The sequence below is a fragment of the Pelmatolapia mariae genome, linkage group LG16_19, assembly GCF_036321145.2.
Source record: "Pelmatolapia mariae isolate MD_Pm_ZW linkage group LG16_19, Pm_UMD_F_2, whole genome shotgun sequence".
Taxonomy (NCBI): domain Eukaryota; kingdom Metazoa; phylum Chordata; class Actinopteri; order Cichliformes; family Cichlidae; genus Pelmatolapia; species Pelmatolapia mariae.
The window spans coordinates 6,435,692-6,461,445 of record NC_086241.1 but is presented as its reverse complement, the minus strand read 5'-3'; the positions used below and the strand labels follow the sequence as shown (position 1 = coordinate 6,461,445).

Below are 25,754 nucleotides of genomic sequence, written 5' to 3'. Positions count from 1 at the left end.
AACTTTGATAGATACCAAATGAATCTGTCAAGTTACTTTAGATCATTGTGAGCTTTAAAAAGCATTATTTTATCCAGTGTTTGTCAGCAAAGAAATAAAAGTGATTTCAGTGCCTGGTCAGTTTTTTTTAAATTAATCTCACCCTGTCTTGTTTTTATACAATATCCCATATCCCTTTGGGGTTTTTTTTATTGGTTTTGTTTGACCATATAACCAAACTTTATTTACCCAGGTGACTGAACTCATTTGATCAGCCACACCTTGCTCACAGTGGTGCTCCACACCCTGAAACTGCCACTGTTGTGACTCTTATCTCATGATAGCTTATGCAAATCAGCCGTTGACATTGAAAAGTTCACAGACCTGCTGCCTCTTGTTTTTGCATGTAGAAATGTTACTGAAAGGTGCACACTCACTCTGTGGTGAAGATGAATTCATTCTTTATTTAAGCAGAAACACTGCTTGATGTAAATATAATTTGAAGTTTAACACACAAAGTATTAGCAGAAAAAAAACTAAATTGATTCCACTTCAATGTGCTTATTTTTTTTTCTTGTTGCAAAGATAACTGTGTGTACAGTACACCTAGGGGTATAGTTGGTTTGCAAAGATATGTCTTTAAAGGAGCCTCAGTAGATAAAACTCAAGCCAATAATAGGAATACTTTGTCTCTATCCTCGAAGTTCAATATGTTTCCCACGACAGCGTTGCTCTGGGTGCTCAGAGGTTAATAATTAAGGATTTATTATGTCTGGAAAATATACTCAGACTTGTGGGTTTTACTGTGCTTTCTCATGAATAAGGGGCTGACCAATTTTAGCTTTTATTTGTTTTATTTTATTAAATTCACTTGTGTATTCTTGATGGGTCATGTTGCCATGAGTTATAATGCGGAGATGTTGGTTTAAACAAACAAATAACGAGTAGGAATACTTTGTCTCTATCCTCAAAGTTCAATATGTTTCCCACGACAGTGTTGCTCTGGGTGCTCACAGGTTAATAATTAAGGATTTATTATGTCTATGTCTATTTGGTATTAAGCAAAAAAAATCTACGAAGCGGGAATGAACAGACTCAAAACAGGGAAACCAACAGTGATCTGGTGAAGAGCAACAGGTAGGCCAGACTACATGGACACAGGGAGTGAAATAAACAGTAAACAACTGATAACAACAGGAGGGAGAAGGTAAAAGGAATCTAGACGCCAAAAAACACCTAATGTTTGGCATAAAACCGCAAATAACCAAACAGCAACTGACACTACAGAGTTAGAGACAAGAAAGCTCAACATAACTAGAGTGGTAATAAAATCAAAACCAGAGCCGGAAATAAAACCCTGGAACTACGACACATGATATCAGACATGAAAAAATTCACTTAGCTTGTTTATACAAACCACAGTTTCCTTATTAATGAATTATCTGAATTTAAAAGAAAACTTTGATTTTATATATTTTAGGTGCTTTAAGTCGATTTTTTTTTTTTTGCTTTTTTCTGGTTTATTGAAGGTGCAGAATCATGTTTGAGTTCAGGCTCAATGCTTCTGCATCTAAAATCATTTGGGGGCGTAATATTTTAGGTTTTAAGTACCAGATGTTACCCATTCCAGCTGTGGAGAGACTAGCACATCTGTATTTCTTTACTAAAATGTTCTGTGTTTTGTTTTTTATGCCACGTGTTTCTCTTAATCTGGGCCTTTGAGTCTGTAATAAATATGTGTGTCATCTTCACTCGCCAGCAGGTGGCGGTGTAGCACAAACACACCGCGGAGAGACGCTCTGGCGTCACCGACACCCACCAATCAGCGGGAGCTCATCCCCGCTTCCAGGAAGTAAACGTAGAAACTCGAGGCTGTAGAGGTTCTGCTATTGACCCCGCGGCACAGGTCAAAAATCATCATGTCCCTGACCATCCTGACGTCTGCGTACAGGTACGAGCCTCACCTGGGAGGTGCAGCCGGCTTGTTTTTCCGTCTCTGCTCATAAATGAGCTATGGACGGCACAAGTAGATACACTAAAGTGTCCCAGCTGGTTTGTTCACCATGATAAGGCTGTTGGCTGATTTCCTGCACTCACCTGCTGGGACTGGTTGTGTGTTTGTAGCCGGGGTATCTGCTGCCATCATCGTCGCGGTGTAATTTGAACCAGTTAATTCAGATCTGCTTATTAACCGTCATCAATGCTCCGTGTGTTTGCTGTTTCCTCTAGACTGAGGTCCCTCTGCAGGCTGCAGCGAATCCAGGCTCACATGGTGAGAAGTTGTAGCAGCAGCATGATCCACTGCCTCCTCTGATTATTTCACTCACATCAGACATGCGCAGGAACACAGAATCTGCTTCCCTGCTGAGTTTACTACATCTTTCTTGTGGTTCATGTTGGAAATACTGGGGGTTACTGGAGTAATAAATCATAAATAAATCAGTGAGGGAACTGGATCAGTAAGTAGATTTGGTAATGGCATTCGTATCAATGAAACCTTATCAGTTTTAATCATTAGTCATACCTATCAGTAACCTTCATGCATCGACTCTTCCCTCTATTGAAGTGATGATGGCCTTTAGCTTGGCTCGTTTAAAGGGGAGAACCGTAAGTTTGCAGGATAAGCCGGAGGGAAGGTGCAAGAGAAAAATTTGTTTTGATGTCATTGAGTTTAAAAAAACTTAAACTAGTAATGAGTAACAACACAAACAAGTATCTGCTGGCAAAAACGAGGAGAACCAACTGCTGAAGAGTGTACAGGTTTCAGCCTTCAAAGGAAAATCACCCAGAGTATTTTTTTAGGCAACAAGAAAAAAATATAGGGCCAGCAAACACAAAAGGTGATCGCTTTAAATCCCAGCCATCCCCAAATCACATCCAAGCTGAGTTTAAGGTAACAGCAGCAAGTTGAGCTGCACTATGGGTTCACAGCTGGACTGAACTTCTCTAAAATCAGAGCCAAGTACTGCTGTCAGTCTGGGGGCCATAACCTGTTAAGAGGCTGTGCAGCAGAATCTACAGGGTCCAACCAACTGCGCCGTCCTGATTTGTTTAAATGATTGAGGATCAGAGTAGAGCCACTACTCCTCCACACTATAAGGATTTGAAGAGTGTTGGGCATCAGGGAGCCTCCTGGATCCTGATCCCCAACATTTGGTTGTACTGCTTCCTCATTACCTGGATGAGTGGATGTTGAAATGTGTTTGTTTTTCAGTGTTTTTGAGATATTTCTGTAGAGGTTTCCTGTCTCTGTTCTACATCAGATGTCGAGTCATGCAGAACCGGAGGTTCTCCTGGAGAAAGTGGGCAGAACCGGTGTGATCACCATGAACAGACCCAAAGTCCTGAATGCCCTCAACCTTACCATGATCCGGCAAATCTACCCCCAGCTCAAGGTATGTAGTATCAAAATCTGGTATGTGACGAATTAAAAGAAAAATCTTGACCTTTCCTTGTCCGCGCACCACCAGGTCCTGAGCGATCAAAGATGTGTTGAGATGTTTGAAATTTCCTGTCACCTAAACTCCAAAACAGAACAGTTACTCCGTTAATACTTACTCCTCTTCCATAGATGCTAAAGTACCGCAACCACTTCTTTATATCTACAGCATGAACAACTCACAGGGATGAAAAGGAAAAAAGGATGAAATGAGGCTATCAGCGGGCTGTGGGATGCCATTATTTCCTTATTATGGAGCAAATATCTCCATGATGTCAGTCTCAAACTGAGAATGTGGGAGCTGGGCAGTTTGGGGACAGTCTGAAAAGCAAAGCTGAGATGGTTTGGACATGTGCAGAGGAGGGATAGTAGATATATTGGACAAATAATGTTTAATAAAGAGCTGAAAGAAAGGAAGAAAAGTGGAAGACCTCAGAATAGATTCTTGGATGTAGTGAAGGAGGAGGTCATGTGGGACAGAGGAGGATGGTAGGGAGAGGATGAGATGGAGGCAGATGACACGTTGCAGCAACCCCTAAAGCAGGGGTGTCGAACTCCAGGCCTCGAGGGCCGGTGTCCTGCAGCTTTTAGATGTGTCCTTGAGCCAACACAGCTGATTTAAATGCCAAATGACCTCCTCAACATGTCTTGAAGTTCTCCAGAGGCCTGGTAATGAACTAATCATTTGATTCAGGTGTGTTGACCCAGGGTGATATCTAAAACCTGCAGGACACCGGCCCTCGAGGCCTGGAGTTCGACACCCCTGCCCTAAAGGAAGCAACAAAAGAAGAAGTAGTGTTCATCCTTCCGGTAGCATTCCAGAAACTTGGATGAACAAGTACTGAAGAAGCACACTGAGCACAGGTTTTTTCTTTTCCTTTCATTTTTTTACCGATGTGTAGTTCGACATTGTGAAAGATCTGTCAGGTTCACCTGTCCTGAAGATGTTTGGTTGTATTTTTGTACAAAGACCCCTTTTCACACTCTTTAAACCACAGATGTAGCTGCTCATGCAGTCTCTATAACTTAATAACGATAACTTTAAGGCAGGTTTTTGAATAAAGGAAGATTTCCTGTAAACAAAAACTGTGTTTTGCCTTGTTTGAGAATCTAGAAATGGGAAAGCGACAACGAGACGGACATCGTGATCATTAAAGGAGCAGGCGACAAAGCTTTTTGTGCAGGTGGAGACATTAGAGGTAAGCAAGCTGCCTTCAAGGTTCAGGTATCAGTTTCAGATGAGTTTTTATGTTGACCTGTGTGACCGATTACTGTTTTTATCTTCTTTTTTTCCCCTCTCAGCTGTAACAGAAGCCGGGAAGGTCGGAGACTCTCTTGCCCAGGACTTCTTTCGTGAGGAATATATTCTGAACAATGCTATTGGTATGCATTTTATTTTATTTGATTTTATTTTATGTATGTATTTATTTATTTTTTTAATATAAGTGTTACCTGTCTGTTTTCATTCACTTATCCAAACACTCTGGCAGCTTCACATTGTTCTTATACATTTTATTTCTTCTTTCAAGGATCGTACCGGAAGCCATATATTGCCCTTATTGATGGCATAACAATGGGAGGGGTGAGTTTGAGTTTTTATCCTGTATTATAAAGTTCAGGATAGATACTGTTTGCCATTACTGGCATGAATTGTAGGCATGAAAAACGGTTTTTGTTTGTTTTTTTCTCATGAAATGTTATGTGAAAGTCTGCCAGTAGGTGTCAGTAGAGATTTATCTGCTCCTGCTACCTGCTGCCTGTGGCAAGGTGGCCTCTGATTGGATGAAATGTGAAGTGACAAATCATTGTTGCTGCCACTGGTCTTTCCCTCCAGGTGTCAGATTTGGGTGGATATGAGCTGGTACTTTTAGTGTAGTGTCATACATGCAGAGCTGCACACATGCACGTTTATCTGCTGTGTAACTGTTCAACTCTCCTGGTTACAGGAGATGCTGTGAGGCTTGAATCTCTGATGTGACCTTGATGGTGATGTCACTCCTGAGGTGTCACCGAGGTCGCTCACAGCAGCCAGTATCCCACTGGCTCATTAGTCATCACGACCTTGTCTGTGTGCATATGTGTGGGTGTGCTTTGCTACTGTTGTAAGGACCAGTTTAGGTCTGAAATGACTGGTGAAAGGGCATTAAGGCTGCTCTTCACATATTTAGGGGGAAGTTTGATAATTAGGACTTAGTTTTATCATTAAAGGAGGCCTGTTATTAATTACAGTATATTGATGGAGATACCAGGTAGTAGAGCTGGGCGATATAAGATTTTTTCATATCACGATATGTTTTTATCATTTCAGGCGATAACGATATATATCACGATATAAGCCAAATAACTATATTTGTAAGATTTAAATGTGCCGTTGCTCACAAGTAAAATGTGAAATAATTAGCAGCTTGTTTTAATTTAAATATTTATTTCCCATAATAAGTTTAACAGGGTAGATGTACTTAAGGAACATGAAACTTCAGTTTCAGATAAATAAAGGCAAATATTGCAAACTACACAAAATGCAGCTGCTAAAGCGTTTAAGTTTCAAAATAGAACAAACAAAACAAACTACTAAATTGTCAATTCCACTTAGAAACAAAATTTTAATTCTAAAAATAAATCTTAGTTCGTTTTACAGAAGAACAGACAAAATTGACTAACTTTTTTCAATATCAAATAAACTGAGAACTAAAAGGAAATTGTCAATCTCTCCTTGTTGTATAGCTTAGCTTTTCAAACAGTTTTAACAGTGACTTTAGTCTGACAAAAGCCGAATGACGAATTAGCACTTTCAGTCAGAGATTGAGCATGCACCGGTTTATTGTATTTCCAGACTTGCTTTCGGCACAATTTACAGTGCGCGCTACTCTGTTTTTTGTCAGACTTGAAATAGCCGAAATACCTTCACACTACGGAACTTCTGTGGCCCTTCCATTCGACAATCTCTCCGGAATTGGAACCATTATGTTTTTTTCTTCGGTAACCTTCGCTCACGCTCTCGGTTGATTTTTCTCTAGTCGGCAAACTCATTTCCTTCATTACCTGGGCAGCCCGGCTGCAAAAACAAATACACATGTGCGCCTTGGCACTTGTGCTGTACATAACAAGTCACGTGACGTGACGCTGCGGCTGTGATTGGTTAGGCTCTGCGCTACTTAATTTGGATTGGCTGTTCTTTTTTTTTTTTTTTTTTTTTTTTAAGAGGACAAGAGAAATGAGGCCTATCGCAATAGTTAAATTTTTCTATCGAGAAAAAGTTATTTCGCAATACATATCATTATCGTTCTATCGCCCAGCTCTACCAGGTAGTGAGAGTTCATATTCATGCACCTGTGTTTGCATTTTGAAAGTGTAGTGGTTAACACATTCACCTTACAAGCAGAAGATCCAGGTTGGAGGCTGGGAAGTACCTACAGTACAGAAATCCAGTGCTTCTCTGTAAATATAAGTAGCAGTGGATCCTCAAAGTGGAACAAGGGTTAATTGGACTTTGGTCTGGGCCCTTTGGTGCTTTTTTTTTTAGCCTCTCCCCCAGTAAGCTAGCTTTGTTCTGATCGGCTACCCCTCATAATCAGTAGGTTTAAATAAGGGTGGAGTTTCTTGGCCTGAAATGAAAATATTAAATCCATCTTACATCATACACAGGCAAGACTTAAAAAAAAACCTTTCAAGACAGAACATTTAGAGCATTAGTTTCACAGAACTTACTTATACCCACACAAACCTCATTTTCTTTAACTTGAAACTGGTTCTACCATCCAAAATAACACAACAGACCCACTCTGAGGTGAGGTTAGGGTTAGGGAATGCATTACGTCAGTGATCCCAGTTACATTGGGAGTGAAAACAGATTACAGTCATGGATGGTGGGAGACAAGCAGAGAAAATGTGCTGGTGTTTGTCTTGTCGGTCTTTCCAGAATTTATTCAACAAACACTCTTTCAGTCAGATTCATCAGACGTTAAACAGTGTTTAATTTTGGATCGAGAACTTTATTGTTGTAATGAACATAAAACCTCATTAGCATGAAAAGAAAAGCTGCTAAAGGAGAATTAACAACAAGAATCAAATCACTGGAAGAGCAACGTTGAATAAAACTGTGGGTGTGGAAGACATCTTAGTCCTGTCTGTAACGACAGATGTAATGCAAAGTTTCAGTGGACCCTGAGATGGGACTGACCTGCTCAAACTCCAGATGGTTTGGTCAAAACCATCTGGAAAACATTTGGTTTTGACTCCAACAAGTAGATGCTCAGCCTTTCTGCAGGTTTTTTCTACTAATCCCCCCCCCTTTTTTTTTTCTTTTCCTGTGGTGTCCCACAGGGCTCAGACCTGAGTCCCCTCTTATTCATTTTATATCTGCTGTCTTTGGGACAGGAAATTTAATATTAGCACTTATTTGTTGCTGATATCAAGTTTTTCACCTGAGAAATGTTATTAAATTAAGATGTACAGTTTCTGTTGAAGAGCTCAGTAAATCTGCCCTAAATCACCTCAGTAGCTCCAACAGACGGTCCCCTGATTTGCTCATGTCCCTTCACTGGCTCACTAGTTTACTTGGTTCCAGTTTAAAATCCTCAGCTTTACATACAGAGCATTGAACAGTCTTTGTCTGAATGTTTTTTTTCTTTTACCCACTTTCTAAATTTATCATTATCTCAGATTATTTTCTTTAAAGCACTTTTATAAACTACATAAATAAATATTGCTTGTGTTGTAGAGAGTATTGGTGTTAATGTATGTTTGGGGGCCTTGCACCCCGGAACCTTCAGAGGTTTTTCAGGGTTTTCCCCATCAGAATGTTATGTGGGAAACAGGTTCCTGTATGTGTTGTGGCTAACTGTGGATGTTTCCGAAAGTGGTCAGTAAACGTCCTGAAAGTGGCACCTGAGTTTCCGAGCATTATTATGTTGAAGTTATAACACCTTGCTTCCACTTTTATGGAGTACATTTTACAGGAAGATGAATCCTCAGAGCTGTGAACCAGAAATCATCTTGTTTCCTGGCTTGCTCTGTGTTTAGACAGCCACGATGATGATGATGTTATCCAAGACTGACAGAAGCTGTAATTTGTGTGTCAGAACAACAGCATGAAGTAAAATGCTGGATGGATCTCATGCGTGCTGCATTGTGTGGTTTTTAGAAGTCAGCTCTGGTCATCAGCCCATCAAAAACTGTGATGTTTGTTGAATCATGTGATTTCCACACAGAGAAATCACTTCTATGTGATGAGTTATGTCTCTGGAACTAAAGCGATTTGAAGTCGACCTCTTCAACGTGTCACGTCAGCACTGAGGCGACACTAATGTCGGAGCAAACCATCCTGACGGTGGTTGCTGTTTAATGTGCATAACTGGATGGAAAGGGGCAGCTCTATATAAGGACAAGTCCAAGAGGCCCCTGTTCCCAGATCTGCTCCAAGCTCAGGGCAGAACCCCCGCAAAGAACGGATTTTCTTATTACATTAGCGATAACAAACCACCAGGGAGCAAAAGGCTGGTCAGATAGCAGTCAGAGACAAACTGTTTGATTATCCCATCACATCTCGCGCACATCAGTCGATGCTCACCTTGTTTAAAATCCACTGAATTAAGGTCTGTGAATGCTCCTTATTAATCCACCGTGCTTTGTTTGAGCAGACACTGCGTCCCTGTCCTTCTGTGCTTGCACTTTAGATTTCAAACATTTACATAGTGAGAACACTCTGTATTTAAGATGGCTCGTAAAGGGGAGTGCTGCCCGTTTGATAGATATTTGCCCAGAGCTGCATGACTCTGATCTCTGTCTCCTTGGAGTAAAGAGTTCCTGTTTACATTTTTCCTGATAGCCTCATGAAAGGAGTGCCTACAAGGTTTTTAATCTCTGTTTTAAGGTTTTCGTTTTTCATCCAGAGCCTGTGCAGTTGTTTTAAAGGGGAATTCTGTGAGTGAGAGCGATGTGGAAAGTAACTCAACTGTTGTTTCTGTCACTTGGTGTGTAAGTAACAGACTGTCCACTCTCACTCACAGTCTCACCTACTGATTTCTGATTATGCAAAGCCAAATTTGTGTGACAACTACGTCATAATAACCCAGATATCCTAAAGAGGGCTTCAGGAATCTTCAGCACTCTAAGCTTCACCAGCCAAGTTGTAAATTTTTAAGTTGTAAACACGCTCGTCTGCTGACAAATTGGCGTTGTTTACAGGAGGATCTGGAGACATGTTCTTATAAGGCTCTACACCAGCGCTTCGCAGTATTCCACTACTTTTATGGTGAAACTCGAGTAATGTGATTAAACGGCCCCTTGTTCCACAGGCTGCTTTCAGCCATCCTTCTTTTTCTCATTTGTCTTTCTTTTTCTTCTTAAAAGAAGTAAGCTTTCCCACAGTTATTTTCAGGTTATGTTATTTCTGCTCTTTGGCTGAATTTGATACCGTGATTTACTCGGTACATCAGTCTTATAGTTCAAGGTCACGTCGCTCTACATGACTCATCTGGTTTCTAAAAATAGATGCAGATGAGAGGAGCACTCGCTCGTTTGTTGAAATGTAAATTCAATTTCTTTTTTGTAATTACATTTGTAACAAACATCAACATGGAAACAGTGAAACCAAAGAGCTTCACACAGATTAAACAAACAAACACAAACCCCAAAGAAAGGAGGTCTGGAGGAGATGAACGGAGAGGTATGAAAAGAATAGGAGGTGGGTCTTTCAGTACGTAAGCCCTCTCCACCTTCTGAGCCCAAAGTTTAAACATGTTGTCTTTAGGACCCATAGATACATGCAGTGGACAACTCAAGATAACAAAAGTGAGCAACTGTTGTTGCCATCCAAAAACCGATTTATGGCTTTTAAAAACCAGACTGTTTCCACAAAGTAGTCATTCCAGGGCACTCCCATACCATGTAATAAAAAGTGCCAGTTAAAGAGCATAGTTTACACTTGAAGCTTCATATAGCTTCCACAGCTGTAGATGGAAGTAAAAGTTAAACTGCACAGAGTTCTTACGAACACATCACCATGAGAATAGATGCTACAACTGCAAACCGTAACCACTCTTGTTTGTTTTACATCCGGTATAACTAGGATCAGGGAAGGGCAGGGGATAATGGATAAAAGAGACGCTTTGAAACGGAGCCAGAGATTAATAATTACCCACGATTAAATGAATGATTGTGTATAAACATAGAGAGTTTGGATAAACATCACCACTTTAATGTCTGTGATGCGGAGGAACAGAAACAAGCACTGGAAGTTTAGCTGTGTCACATCGATCAAACCATTGTAGGTCCTGAGCAAGTTTGGATCACACAGAGTCTCTGCATGTTGGTGTCTCCGATAAAATGCTTGGAAGAAAAAAAGAAAAGGTGCAAAATTTCAGCTTACCTGTATGTACTTTGAAGACCTGAAAGTTTGAAAATATTCATAGTATGACAGTGAAATTTTGCATGCATAGAAAAAAAAATCAGCTTGACGGGGTCTGGTGGGAACTTTTTAAAATTCAGTATATTTATAATGAATGACCCACTTCTGAGTGGGGCAAAGCCTCACCTCTGGAAAAATTCTCATGTAAATCCATCCTTAACTTTTTTTTGAAATGTCATCATGAAATAAATGCAAAGGCCTGTGTCCCCAATGGTGTTTTTTAAGGTTTTTGGGTTCTGGGTCTTCCAGAGGAGCAACTTCTCTTGGCAGAGGCCTGTTTAGTCTCCAGTGATCAGATATTTTTATTCCCCTGTGGTCGTTTATCTCTCTGCTGTGAGGCAGATCCAGCAGCGCTGCTGTCCAGCTCTGAACTCTCTTTTGCTGATCGCTGAGATCAAGATAAAGACAGTTTGTCAGCTGTAATCAATCAGCTGCTGTTGTTTTGGCTGTGATTGATCCCTCAGCAGGTAACAACCTTTACTTTGCACTAAATGACAGCATGATTGATCTTTAGTGGTGCTGAGTCATAGAGTGCATATACAGTAAGAGGAGACAACAAGGTGCCAAAAAATAAAGAAATAAACTCCCGAATAGAAATCAGACGGATAATTCTGAAATGTTAAGATGCTGGATGGTGCCATCAATTGAAAGAGGAAATATCAGCCAGTCATGTTGCTACATTGACTCACAAGGGAATAGTAGGACTGTAACTTGTGCAGGGAAAAAGCTGAAAAACCTTATTTTTCTGTATGTTCTAGTTACCACTAAATTAAAGCCATGGATTTAATTTAGTTTATTTCTGTACCACATTTAAAAGAACCTCAGCTGACCAAAATGCTGCACAGGCTGTACAAAACACATACATACATTATACACAAGAGTCATTAAGCAGACTATGAATATACCCGAAAATACACAATAAAAACCACAAACCTGTAAAAGGTCTCTTAAGTAGGGTGGCACCAAACCAGCGAGACTCTTTAAAAACATGAACACGTGAAGGTGTGACCAACGGCATTTCTTCCCTGACTAAAGACGAGCTGCTGGATTTTGTACAGGCTGCAGACGACCAAGTAATAACAGATCCATCCCGACATTCAAGGAATTACATCATATAATTGTCAGGTAAAAAAAGGTGTGAAGTTTAAATTTATATCTGTTATTCAAACATGATCCTTTATATATATAGAATCTTCAGACACTGAAAAAAAGGTTGGCCCTTATTAGACTGTATTGTGACACCAGTCCTGTGGTTTAATTAAGAATTACTGGTGGTTAGTTAACAACGAATGTTGGTCTGCGTTATATCGACTACCCGACACATCACAGGATGTCGGCATCGGTTAAATGTCACACAGATTTAAACTATTTTATTGATGAAAAGCCACGAGTGTAATCATAAAGCCCACATTCATAAAGTCAGGATTGTGGGCTGTATTAATACACTGGTGTAATGAGAGCAGAAGAACTGTGTACACCGAGTCTGCTACACATTCAAACCCAAACTCATTAAGGCAGATCCCTGAATTTATCAATGGGGGTCTTTTAATTTGGGGAGTCCACTGCTAAAGGTTTCCATCATGATAATGGAGCGAGTGAGTCCTCAAGTTAAATAATCCTGATTTTGAGGGTTTGTGTATCGCTTCCTGTTTTTATATCTTTTTTTATTGTTGCTGTCCACATAAATTACAGTTTTGTATGTTGTGGATCGACACATTCTCACATCCGTCGTGTCATTTTTGGCGTTGGCACTTTGACAGAGCTACTGTGGAAGTACTGACCGCCAAGAGGTGACGGTCCTGACAAAGTCCGCATTAAGAGGTTGGAGTGATGGCAGTCGCATTATGCCGTAATCTTTTTAACTTTGGATGTCAGAGCTGGGAGTGACGTCACACCCAACTTGAACATGTTCCAGTAAAGCTTTCTCCGTGCCAAGCTAGAGCCATTCAGCAATTCATCAACAAAGTCAGCGTTGGTTTGGCTTCTCCAACTTTTTGAGTAGAATGTCAGATTTTAAGAAGTGATCCAGTTGCAAATTCGGACTGAGACCTCAGGATTTCTGATATCCGACTTTAAACGGAACACAGCAGACTGGACTCTGTTGTGTTTTGCACTTGATGTTGCTTTTTTTAATTGATCAGTTGATGATCAAGCTCAGGTAATAAAAACTACCCAGTTAGAGTTGAGAAAAGATTGTAGTTTGGGGTAAAATCCAGCCCTGTAAGAGCCATTTACTCATTCCTTTGTGAATTTGACATGTGTGTAATTAGACAAAGTCAGTGAGAGGCGAGAGTGTTGAAGCCTGAACGTTACAACAGCAAACGCCATAACCCGCCACCAACAGAGACTCTGCATTGGGATGAACTGAGATACACCAGCAGCTTTTACACAATAAACATTTTTATGTGTTGTTTTTTTTTTTTTTTGGATTGAGCAGTGTTTTCTTTAAACGTCTAACACTGTTATTGCAGATATATATTTGACCTTCAAAATAAAAGCTTCCAATTGACAGGTACTTCAGTTATAATGAACAATCAGGTAGTGTAATTTTCCTGTCTATCTGCATGGTCATATGCATTCAGGTATGCAAGGGGATGTTGTTTCCAAGGCAACCTTATAATATCATACAGACACACACACACACACACACACACACACACATGTCTGGTTTGCTATCCTCGTGGGGACATCCCATTGACATAATGCTTTCCCTAGCCCCTTACCCTAACCCTAACCATTAAAAATGAATGCCTAACCCTAACCCTTACCCTAAACCTAACCATAACCTAATTGTAACCCTGACAGTAAAACCGCATTTTGAGTGTGAAAATTGCTTTCAACCCCGAGGGGACCTGGATTTTGGTCCCCACGGTGCAGAAAGTCCCCACCAGGATAGTAAAAGTCAGATTTTGGTCCCCACCAGGATAGTACGAACCCGTACACACACACACACACACACACACACACACACACACACACACACACACACACACACACACACACACACACACATACTCCTTACTGTGCTGGAAATGTCCTCTGGCCAACACTGCTCATTAGCCTTCACCTCTCTCCCTGCTGGGAGCTGCATGAGTTAAACACTCACACACACACACTTTCTTGACAGGTTAGCCTGGTTTACTTTTTTCAGCCAATTTTCATCTGAGTCTCCAGCTCTCTGTAGAGGTGACGGTCATTAATGACACTGATCCCTCCTTTTTTTTTCTTTTTTTTTTTTTAAATTTTACTCTATCATATGACTTTTATTTTATTTCTCTAATTATTTTAAAATGTGTTCTCTTATACCTGTAGGGCGTGGGTCTCTCAGTTCACGGACGGTTTCGAGTGGCCACTGAGAAGACGCTGTTTGCGATGCCAGAGACTGCCATCGGTAAGCCCGCGATCTGCCTGATTGAGGGAGTGCTCAGTGGCAAGGGTTGGCCCACATCAGTGGGAGTGTATATCTAGAATATTAATTATGTAGGAGCAATGATTTCAAGCTGGGCCCAGTTCACATACAAGGTCTGTCTGCATTTGAAGCTGGAGAGCCAAACACGAGCAGAAGAGTGATTTGCATTCAGTGCTGTTTGCTGATGACCTCATCCCTAAATAAGTGTTGAAAATGAACTGCTAAAATGGGCAGGGTGGAAAAGTGAGTCCAGCATTTAAGCCTTTAAACTTCAGCAATGCTAAAAATCACAAAAAAACCTTTTCAGATAGTTTGGAAAACAGAAGCTCAGTAATCTAAAAATAGGAATATTTAGTCTTTATAACTATTTAAGGCGGTAGATAAGATGATGATGATGTCACCAGTTGTTTTTGGGCTGCAGTTTATCTGCCACCATTTTATCTTTTTGGAGCCAAAAGTAATTCAATATGGACAAGAGAGTGAAGTGCTGTGCTAACAGCAGAATAAACAAGCGGGGCATGTTCACTGTCACCATCTTGAGCGTGACAAGCGTGGTGTGGGTCTGACTGAGAAACTGAGGCCACTGCATGCTCATTGGCCAGCGACTTGTGATTGACAGGTTGTTAGCCAATGAAAATACTCTGGGCAATCTTCCCTTATGACCATAATTTGCAAAATTAACTTAAAATTTTGTTCAGTTTGACCTGAAACTAGTGACTGAACCCATAAATCATGAGGAAAGGACATGGAGTAAGAGAGCCGGGTGCTGCCCCCTGCTGGCCATTAGAAAGAATGAACATTTTGAATTGCTAGCTGGTTAGCTGGCTCCATCCATGAACTGTACAGGTGCAACACAGAGGTATGATAAATGCTAACAGACTAATAAAATAATTTACCTTAAATACAAACTTCTTGGATTTGTTCCTTTATATTATTATTGCTGTAATGCTGTTAATTTCGTATCTCAGCGAATTGCAGCCACCAAGAGTTCATGGTAAATTCGCTTCCATCATATGTGATTTTTTTTTTTTGTGATTTTTGCACCATTTGTTGACCCAGGTGTTGTTACATTGCTCACATCACTGAGACAGAAGATTAGTCACCAACACAGAAATGTTCAAGAGGTCCTGTTCAGGGATTAGAACAGATGATGTGAAGCCTAACAGACATCAATCAGGTGTGCCACCTGTCAAGCAAAGGAAGCGTGAATTATAATTATTTAAAAGGAATCACCCTCGTACATGTTGTTCTACCAGGCGGTAACATGTTGTTTTATGCTGCCTTTAAACGTGGGGGTCTATGAGGAGTGAGTCATTTTTGTAGAGAGCCTCAAGTGGGCATTAGAGGAACTGCAGCCTTTGGTGGTACTTCTTTTTCTAAGCCAACTAAAAAACTTGAAGATTATTCATAGGAGACTGAAGCTGCAGTGTTATAGTGTATTTTAAATTGGAAGTAGTTCAGGAACCCTTAAATGGGTTGCTGTGGTTGTTTAGTTGGACTTGTTAAATGCAGTAGTGGTAACTGTGTGGACTCACTGGACAGCACATCACTTTCTGTGTGTAAAAAAGATTGATATAGAAGAGTCGAGCCCACTGAGAGGTGATCCAGCTGTGCAGCTGTCGTCAGTAACGGCTGCTTTTCCCATATATAATTCATCTTTTCCTCCTTCTGCTCTCCGTCTTTTCCTGGAAGACGTACATGTCAGTGATAGAAAAGCAGGCTGTATGTTGTTCTACTCCTGTTGCTGCCTTCTGACACACAAACTTGTGTTTTTTATCTGAGCCTCCAGGGAGATAGGGAAACAAACACACTGCATCACCTAGAAGGGAAGGGAAGAGACAGATCCAGGACTTCAAACAGTCACAGAGCAGGAAAGGCCAATGCTCTGCAGGTGGATGTCAGGAGTTTACTAAACTTCTTGACTAAACTTTCTAAAAATATGTTTTAAGAAATGCTACATTAAATTTAGCCACTCTAGCAAAAATGAGAAAACTTGTGTCCTCCTTCTATACATCCATGAATTTTCTCTGTGGTCTTCTTCTTCTCCTCCTGCCTGGAAGCTACATATTATCCACTATGCTTCCTCTGCACATGTCCAAACCATCTCAGCCCAACCTGAGCTGTCCCTCTGATGTGCTCATTTCTAATCCTGTTCATCCTAGTAACATGTCCTGCACCAGCCTGGCTGGCATAACTCTCCTTTTTGACTCCAGTAGGTGTCAAACAAAATTATCATATTTTATCCAGCATGAAAGTTTTTGGTGAAACTTTCAGTTTTCTCATGGACTTGTATAAAACCAGAGGCCTTTTTGCCTTCTGCTGGCCATTAGAAAGAGTGCAGGTTCAAGGTATTCCTACATCCATCTTTTTACAGTCTTTGGAAGCAAACATAAAAATCACATCCTTTGAATCCTTTGGCAAAAATCATCTCTCAGTGTGTTAGTGGCTGAAGAGCTGAAGAGTTGTAGAAGGTCAAATTCTTTAATTATTTCATGCAGTTTAAAGATAATAGATTACAGTGTCCTGATATGGAGCCAGAAAATGATCTGATCCAACTAAAAAGTGCTACATTAACCTGTTAGAAGATCTTTTAAAGCATCATAGCTGAACCATGTACGACATCTTTGTCTGTTGCAGTGTGAGGCAGGTCCTCCAGTGAAAAATGCCACTGAGACACTAAACTTGTAGGTTCCTCTCTCGCTAATTGTCTCTAGTGGACAGATGGTCATCTCCTGAGGTGCTGAGGAGATTAGTAACAAATCTGTGACAAGAAATGCAGTCGACATTGTACCGTGAACTAGCATGTTGTCAATGAAATCCACTGGGATTACCACAGCTCTGTTGCTGTGAATGCATATACGCTATTTCCAGAGTGATATGACTGTAAAAGTATTTGTTACAGTGGGTTTGTGTTGCTGTGATCGAACAGTTAATGTCGTCAGTGTCTTCATAAAGGTTCTCAGGGTGTTTTGTAACGTTCTGTGCAGGTTTTATTACGTTGGTCCTGGAGTCAGTGGATTAGGAAAGGGTTTTGCAGCGTGGGCACTGCTCATTTTTTCCGAGTCTGTTCAGGTTCTGATAAATTGATTGCGTGCACTCGCTCCCTCATATGTGCAAACTTCCAAGGACGCTCAAGCCATTCTTCATTTGACACCCACACATACAAACAGAAGCATGTCAGGCTTATTATTCTGAAGTACTCTGGGCTATGACTTTATAATAAATCTTCTGCTGATGTGTAGCGCTGTGGAGTCGGACTGGTGTCTAGAGCGAGGTGGAGGGTGAAGATTATGTTGTCAGCGGACAGGAAATGAGCGTAGCAGCAAGAAAAAGCAGGAGATTCCCGCCGATGTGGTCTGATATTTGTCTGGGGTTTTGTCAGAGGCTAGGCTAAAGTAAGAAGTGGGAGGAAATGGGCCAGTAATTCAATCGTCCATGCTCAGGATTGGCCATAATGGGGCAAAGATGTTCTACACTGGATGTGATCTGTTTTAAAGTGTCAGTTCTTCATTTGGTGTGCTCTCTTGAATTGGCACACAGAATAATTTGATTTTAACCTCACCGTTAAGTTTCTTGAGTCTCCTGCTTTGAATCTCTCCCATCACTTTGGCGAGGACGAGCAGGAAATCTTGCCTAATCCCCTTCCCAGCTGCCGTGGTCATAACATTGTCACGATTGTTTTTACTAAAAGCTCTCGACTTGCAGGTCACCGCACGGCCGTTATCAGCACGTCCCCCGGGTAATCAGGAACTTCACACCGTGTGATTTTCCATCAGGGACGAGCTTTTTCTGCCTTTTTCACTGGAATGCAGCTGCCTTATAGACCCCACAAGCTTATTTTAGCCCTGATCCTGGGGAGGAATCCTCTCAAGAGCTTCTCGTCTGTGCTGGTTTACTTTAACCAGAGTCGCACTGTGGACTGAATCTTGCTTTTTCCACTGTGGTATTCCAGGATTAGACGAGAGGGTTTCAAATGCTGCAGGAGCTTTGAACTTAGTGCCAGTAAACTCTGAAAATGTTTGAGATGTAGTTCTCATATTAGGGGCAAATTTAGTGATGTAGAATTAAAGGCTGTGCTGTAACAACAGGATGCGTCCACTTATTAAAATTTTGGAGTCTGGATATGACTGTTAGATGGATAAAATGGTCTGTAGCAGTCTAATTGAATTAAACTCATTACCCTTTAAGTCATCATGACATCCTCCATCTGTGTGAAGGGGGAAAATGGTTAGACATGAGGAACAGAGCCAAACTATGAAAAAGTGAGTTCTTTTTATTACCCCCGAAATTATGAAAAACAAGTTATAGCAAACATAAACATAAACAAGCAGCAGCAAACAACTTTGTGAGTTTTTTGTGCATATGAAAAATCTTGGTGTCAACTAAAGAGGTTTTTTTGTCGGCAAATCAGAGCCGCTGAAGTTTAAAAATGAAATCATAACAGATGATTTAAGGCAAAGGACGATAAAATTGCAAAGAAAGGTCAGAATTTTCAAGATTAGGGTACAAGAGAGTTTGAAAAATGTTTGCATGGAAGGTGTGTGTGTGTGTGTGTGTGTGTGTGTGTGTGTGTGTGTGTGTGTGTGTGTGTGTGTAAAAACTGCAAAGGTCGATCACTTGCTTAGTCATGCATAGTCACGCCAGAAAGGTCACTTTGATCTGGCAAAAAAAACAAGATAAATTTATGAGGGAAAACAAAACCTGACAATTTTGATAAAACTGACGAATATACAAGGAAAAAAGGCAAAATTGAGAGGAAAAAATGTAAATATTTATGAGGAAAAATAGCTAAATTGATTTTTGTGTGTGTGTGTTGTAGGTCAGTGGACAACAAAACTATAAGCTGATTTTCATTAAAATGAGTCTATATACGGTCTGAGACCAGTTGCTTAGTCATACAAGTAACTGGACTAAGCAAACACTCATAGTTACTCCAGAAAGGTCACTTTGAAAAATGTGCGACAATAAAATGGATAATTAACGAGGCAATAACTGCGTGTTGTCTCAGTCCCAACAGATCGTTGGCAAAAAGCAGAGAAGATGTGGTTCTGTTGTTTTTAAAATGTACTTGTAATCAAAAGCGGGTGAACACGAGGCTCCATATGGACCTGTAAATGCACTGGTTCACAATCATTGAAGCATCACGTGGGCATGATTTAGCTGTAGCTGTCAGTGCCTGAGATTACTTAATTATTCCCCCAGGAAAACTTGTGTCTTTGTATTAATAGCATCTCTAGCAGTACTTACATCATATCTTTATATCTACACACACAAGCACGCTGTAACCCCCGTTACCCCCCGTGAGGCGGGATTAACAGATTTAACTCGGCCCTGCCAGCCTTCTGAACAACAGCCATAATCTGCCACATTTATAATATTACATTTTCAGCCATGAATCAGGTCAGCTTATCTAATCCCCTCCTCTCGCCACACTACAGAACCTGCTGTAAGCACTGGACTGTCGTGTCCTGTCAGAAATATTGAAATCAAATGGAAACATTATTGAAAGGACAGAACGAACGGATTAAATCTGCAGATTGTGATGATGATCATTAATTCTCCTAAGCTGCATATTTGGCCTTTTGTAGTGTGCCAGTGGCCTTTTGCTGGAATACCACCGTATGTAAATTGTCTTAGAGTGAGGGGGGGATGATATTTTAGGACAAAACCATTGATTATTCTCAGGGAAAAGTCATTATAATAAAACCCTTGCTTGGCTTGTGTAAGTCACTGATTAATGGGCATGCTGCTTTCATGAAAAACCTGTGCAAACTGTTATTAACTCTGCTTTTCATTTTATTTTGAAAGGGCTTTTCCCTGATGTGGGAGGTGGCTATTTTCTGCCGAGGCTCCAGGGGAAGTTGGGATTGTTTCTTGCCTTGACGGGCTTCCGACTTAAAGGACGGGATGTGCAGAGAGCCGGTGTTGCCACTCACTTTGTGGAGTCTAAGAAGGTACCGTGTGAGCTTTCAGTTCAGGTGTTGGAAGTGCGGGGGTGAGGTCAGAGCTGCACTGGAAAGCCAGATGCTGATTCACTTGAGCCCTCACTCTTGTTTACGGTGCCAGCATTCACCGGCTGGCACAGAGGCCAGTTATGTTTTTCTTGCTGTTGGCATGAGGTCAGAGCAGTGGGTGGCAGGTTGTTTATGACTCTAACCTTGGTTTGGGCAGAAACAAACACATCTCACCTCAGTGGAAGTTTAGCAACAAGACAAAGGGTTACATAAGACAGGAGAGAGGACTCGGAGGTAATGAGCTGATGCAAGAAGAGCCAAAATACAAAAATTCTGAATCTGAGTAAATAAAACAACAGGAATCTGCACAGAGTGTGAGCAATGAGCTGACATGAACAAGGGGAAAGAAACAAGATCATCGGTGCGGTCTGATAGTCAAATTTCATTAAGAGGGTAGCTTACCGATTGAAGTGCTAGATTGATTTTTCCATTTTACTTTCAGGTACTGTTTTAGCATCTGTTTTTATTTATAGTTTAGACTTTATTGCATTGGTGACTTCCAGATTAAGTATCATCTGAGGTATTTGAGGTCGGCCTGATGAAGGCCTCAGTGGAGGTTCATCAGTGTAGTGAAGGAGGACATTCAGAAGGTTGATGGGACAGAGGAGGATGCTTGGGATAGGGTGAGATGGAAGCAGATGACCCGCTGTGAAGCAAAGGGAGCAGCTGGAAGAAGAAGCTGAGAGACTGCAGGATGAGGGCAGAGCAGGCAATCGCAAAGAAGGAAAAATGGAGAAAGTAAAGACAAAGCAATACACGCAAAAAAATGCCAAAGTCAAACAGGAAGCGATTAAGGACGACTGAGATGGAGACATGATGACGCAGAGATGGAGAAACTAGAAGTACAGTTAACATAACCTAAATTTTTCATTAGTCGGGAATAATAATCCTCACATTCTGTTTATTTATTAGACGATAAAACTATGTTTAGTGAATGTGCTGACAGGTCAGCTTCTACACATCACATCATAAACGACAGATCAGCTGCAGACTGACGTTTTCCGTTTGGATTAAACAGATCCCAGACCTGCAGAAGGAGCTCGTGGACTTGAAGTCTCCCTCTGCTGAAGATGTCTTCAGAGTGCTAGACTCCTACCAGAGCCAGGTTAGAAGCCAAGAAGCCAGTCATTTACACAAACATGTGGCTTAGACTCTAGCTGTGTATTTGCATTACTGCATCTCACTCTTTGTTTCTGCTCTTTGTCCACAGAGCAGTCTGGATGCTGAGAAGCCTTTCATCTTGAAAAAGCACCTCTCTGATATAGACAGGTGGGCCATGACTTTCTTCCTAAATATACTTAAACTAGGTTCAGGAGGTGAGCTGGAGTCTGTTTTTGTTGGTGACAGATAAAGAAAATCTACAGAAACACCCTATTTAGTGAGAAATGTATTCCTGAAATCAGCTTTCAGGGCTCCATATGTACTCTTATATGCACTCTTTCAGTGCTGGTTTTAATCTCTTTGTGCTCTGTTTTTAAAGACTATCAGCCATTTATTTATTTTCAGTCTCTTGTCCTTTTAAATCCCGTCAGGCTCTTCAGCGCCAGCAGTGTGGAGGGCATTGTGAATAACCTGAAGACCGAGGGCTCCGAGTTCGCTAAGAAACAAACTGAGGTGTGTTGCTCCTCTGCGGCTCAGTTCAAGTAGAGTGCGGTCCAGCTGCTTCTGTTCCAACAGTCAGGCGTCTTTAAAACATGAACTCTTTCAGAGGCTGATGGTGAACACCACCCTCTGATAAACCCACAGACAGAGCTGGAATGAAGCCGGGGTGTTATTTGGCTCCGCTGTGCATTTTGGTAATTAGTAGTTACCTGAGAATAAGTACTTAATGAGGTTAATCACTGTGCCCTGCTGGCTGGAGCTAAAGTCACTTTAGTGGGATTTCAGAGTGAATTATCTTGGCTTCATTCACTAAAATTCCCTCAAACAGCCTAAAAAGCGATGTCCCACTTCACCTGATAAACTCGTGTACTGTCAAGTGAGATTAAACGAGTCACATGACCCGCCCTCCCTCACCTACCACACCCCGCTTCTTAATTCTGTTCACCAGGAAAGTCATGAGCTTGATCTTCTCTCCTTCAGCAAGACCAAAGCAAACAAACAAAAAAACAGTTTTTATTAATGAATCTTTATTTACATGTTGAAATAATTGTGATGTAAGCGATTTTTTTTCTGGATGTAAGGATGTTCTCTGAATACTGTCGTGTGAGAAGGAAGTAGAGTCTGGACATGGGCACGAGGAAAGAGCTTGGTTTTTTTGGGGGGGCATTTCGATGATGAGCTGATGATCTTTTTAAAAGTTTCCTTCTCTCTTTCGGCTGTCACTGACTAAATCCTGGCGTTATTGAGAGGTTTATATGTGTATAAGTAACAGCTGGGACTGTTAGAATCCGCAGAAGGAACGATTTGTCCTAGATTGTGACTGTTCTGATATTATGAAGCCAAATCTGAGTAAAACAAACAAACGGTTTCTCTTCCTCTAGACTCTGTCCAAAATGTCTCCCACGTCCCTGAAGATCACCCTCAAGCAGCTGCAGGCGGGCGCAGCTCTGAGCCTGCAGGACGTGCTGGTGATGGAGTATCGACTGAGCCAGGCCTGCATGGTAAAAACCATCACAGTAAAGTCTGAAACCCAAGGTGCTCTCACATTTCAGCTCTGATGATGTATTTCAGGGAGTGATAAGGCATTGTTTGTGTTTTTTGCAGAGGGGCTGTGATTTCTATGAAGGCGTTCGAGCCGGTAAGTCACTGCAGTACAGGGGAAACAAAAGCAGAAGAGGATGGGTATGAAATTTAGTCTTGTAACTTATTTTTAAATAGATTTACCAAACATATTAAACACTGTAGCTCTATTCTATTATTACAGGATCAGTAAACTAAAGTGGTCTTCCTCCTAGTAAAGTGGAAATGATAAAGAGATTAAAACGTTACCTGATTTAAACTGTGCTGATCTCCTCTTTGAGGTCGTCTCCTGGTGCACCTGTCTCTCACCCATTCACTCGTCCAGTCTGAACAGAGAAGCCCAGTCCTCCCTCTCCTCCAGCTTAGCTGAGGGAGCTTAGCTGATGCACACATGCAAAAAGGCAAATTAGGAGCTTCAGGGGGAGATCTGAAAAATTGGGCCTGCTGGAAGAGGTCCTGATGTGCACAGAAAGACAACCTTGAAGGGGAGATCAGCCTTTTTAAAATCAGCTTTGGTTTTTGGGTTCAGATTTAAAGTGTCTGCTGGGACTAGCAAGGATTCTGAGCAGTGATTATTATCATCACGGATCACTCTGCAGAAGTATATGCTTGCCTCTAAGGCTGTGGGTTAGTTATTGTTCCTCTTAGCATCACTAAACTCGAATTTCTGTGTTTTTAGTGCTAGTTGACAAAGACCAGAATCCCAAGTGGAACCCATCAACACTGGAGGAGGTGTCCGACCAGATGGTGGAGCAGTGCTTTTCCTCCTTGGGTGAGAAGGACCTGACTTTGTGAAGTTGGTCAGCAGCTGCCTCCCAACTTCAAACAACACACCGCTAAGCCTTCTCTAACCGGCCACTTCCTGTCCCCCCCATCCTTTTATGGAGGAGCGTGCCGCTGTGGATGGAAGCGTGTCAGCCCTTGTTCATAAACCGTGTTATTGCTGTAGAATAAGTAGTTGTTCTGGTGATTCTTTACAAAAAATCATGACTGTGTCTCCACAGCTGAGTCATGCTCACAGGCAGAAGAGGGAGCAGACAGTTTGGTGCACTGTTGCTCTGCAGTGGAGTCTTTCTGCATAGTTTGTACAGTAGTAATATTACAGTGCTGCATGTTGAAGGATCAGAACAGCAGTGCTACATTAGCACAAGGACACGGGAGGGGATAATGATCTCACCACTGAGTGCTTCACTACATTTCCTGTGGATGTTTGTTGATGTGACACGGAGCAGTATCATCTGTAGTCCTGCAGCGCGGTCACAGCTTCTGATACAGATCATATATCGTCTCAGCTTCCTGTTTCCTGTTCCCCCCCCTTTTTTTTTTCTCCAATGTTTAATCTCATACAGGCCGCAGCATTTAAAACCCCTCAACGCTGGATAACATTGATCATCTTGTTACAGTGCGGTGCTGGGAAACCTTTGGGCATTAACTTTGATGTTGCTCTGACAAGGTGCAGCTTCCTAAACGTTTTCGCATTGATCGAATCTGTTGGAAAAAGCTCAGTCCACAGAGACCCTAAACAAAGACTGTATATTAAAGATGGGCATACCCACCATGACATCATGCACTGGTTTGCACCGTCCTCTTTTTGAAACCTTAATTTGAGGCTTCAAAAAGAGTTAAACTTTTTTACAGTTTAACTTTTTAAAACTAAACGTTCTGCGCAAAAAGTGGATCTGGTTGAGAAACAGAGACACCTGCTGGTCCCTGAAGATACTGCGCTTTTCTATCAAGTTTACTGCAATGTATAAAGACTTAAAACTAGTGATTTAACCCATGTCTTGTTCAGGAAAGTCTTTTGATTTTGTAAATCAATCGTGCACCCGGGTTTTTTCCTCATGGACATCTATCTTTAAAAAAAGAAGAAGACATGTTTGTCACCATATGAGTCGCCCCCTGCTGGGCATTAAAAAAAGGTTAAAATGTCAAGGTGCTTCGGCTTAAGTTTTTAACTTACTAACTACGTCCTAACTAAGCTAAGCCCATCTTTATATACAGTCTATGGCCCCACCTGGCAACCCACTGGACCCAATGGGCCATTCTAACACCGGTCACAGGAGTTGAATCCTCTGATAAGTCAGAGCTGATATGAGCACAGTCCTTCTGGAATCAAGTCTCGCCACTTGTAGGCGAGATATGAGCATTTATTTTGAAGCATTATTTAAATTTTTTTATGTTAATGGTTACCAAGACTCATCAGTCAAGTCTGACTAACATCTTAAAGCAAAAACCTTTTCCCCCCACTATTAATTACACATTTACTAATATCTTCACTGCTCTGGAATATCCCTAAATTCTCTGGCACTGGAAAAATGGTTTTAATGTTGTGGCAGACCAGTGTAAGTGCTACCTGTAGTTGTTTTTAGGTATAACAGGGAATTAAAGTGTTCTAACACAAATCCAAACAATACTTCGAAGACAAACCTATAAATTAGTACTGATATTGAATGTATCTGCATAATTTAGCAAAGCAAATCTGGTTTTAGTCATCTGAAATGCATGTCTTGTTTTTCTAATATTTTCCCGATGTTTGTTCAGAGGAAATCAAATCACTTCCCTCATCATTAGGTCTCAGCAGCTGCATTATTTATGAAACAACCAGAGTCAGATTCAGTGCTGGAACAGAGGGCAATAAAAGAGCTGGTCACATGAAATTCTGTGTGTTTTTTACTGGGTGTGTTTAAAGGAACTGATTGTTGAGGACGGTATTTTTTATGACCTAAAATGTTCTTGTGTAACTTTACAAAGTGCCTTGATTATCAGCATGAGAGCACTAAGCTGCTGCTCAGATATAAACTCTCCAAAGTAAACACGTTTATT

The 25,754-nt window shown here is 41.2% G+C and overlaps 1 protein-coding gene across 1 annotated transcript; it reads left to right on the top strand.

The window, feature by feature from the left end:
• Positions 1-1,820: 1,820 nt before the first annotated feature.
• Positions 1,821-25,605, top strand: hibch (3-hydroxyisobutyryl-CoA hydrolase). The gene is made up of 14 exons (XM_063499838.1): positions 1,821-1,930; positions 2,209-2,251; positions 3,243-3,374; positions 4,533-4,617; positions 4,721-4,801; positions 4,948-5,000; positions 14,139-14,217; positions 20,044-20,189; positions 21,268-21,354; positions 21,460-21,518; positions 21,782-21,863; positions 22,733-22,852; positions 22,956-22,989; positions 23,611-25,605. The coding sequence occupies exons 1-14, from the start codon at positions 1,899-1,901 to the stop codon at positions 23,724-23,726; spliced, it is 1,149 nt and encodes a 382-aa protein (XP_063355908.1). The 5' UTR covers positions 1,821-1,898; the 3' UTR covers positions 23,727-25,605.
• Positions 25,606-25,754: the final 149 nt, after the last annotated feature.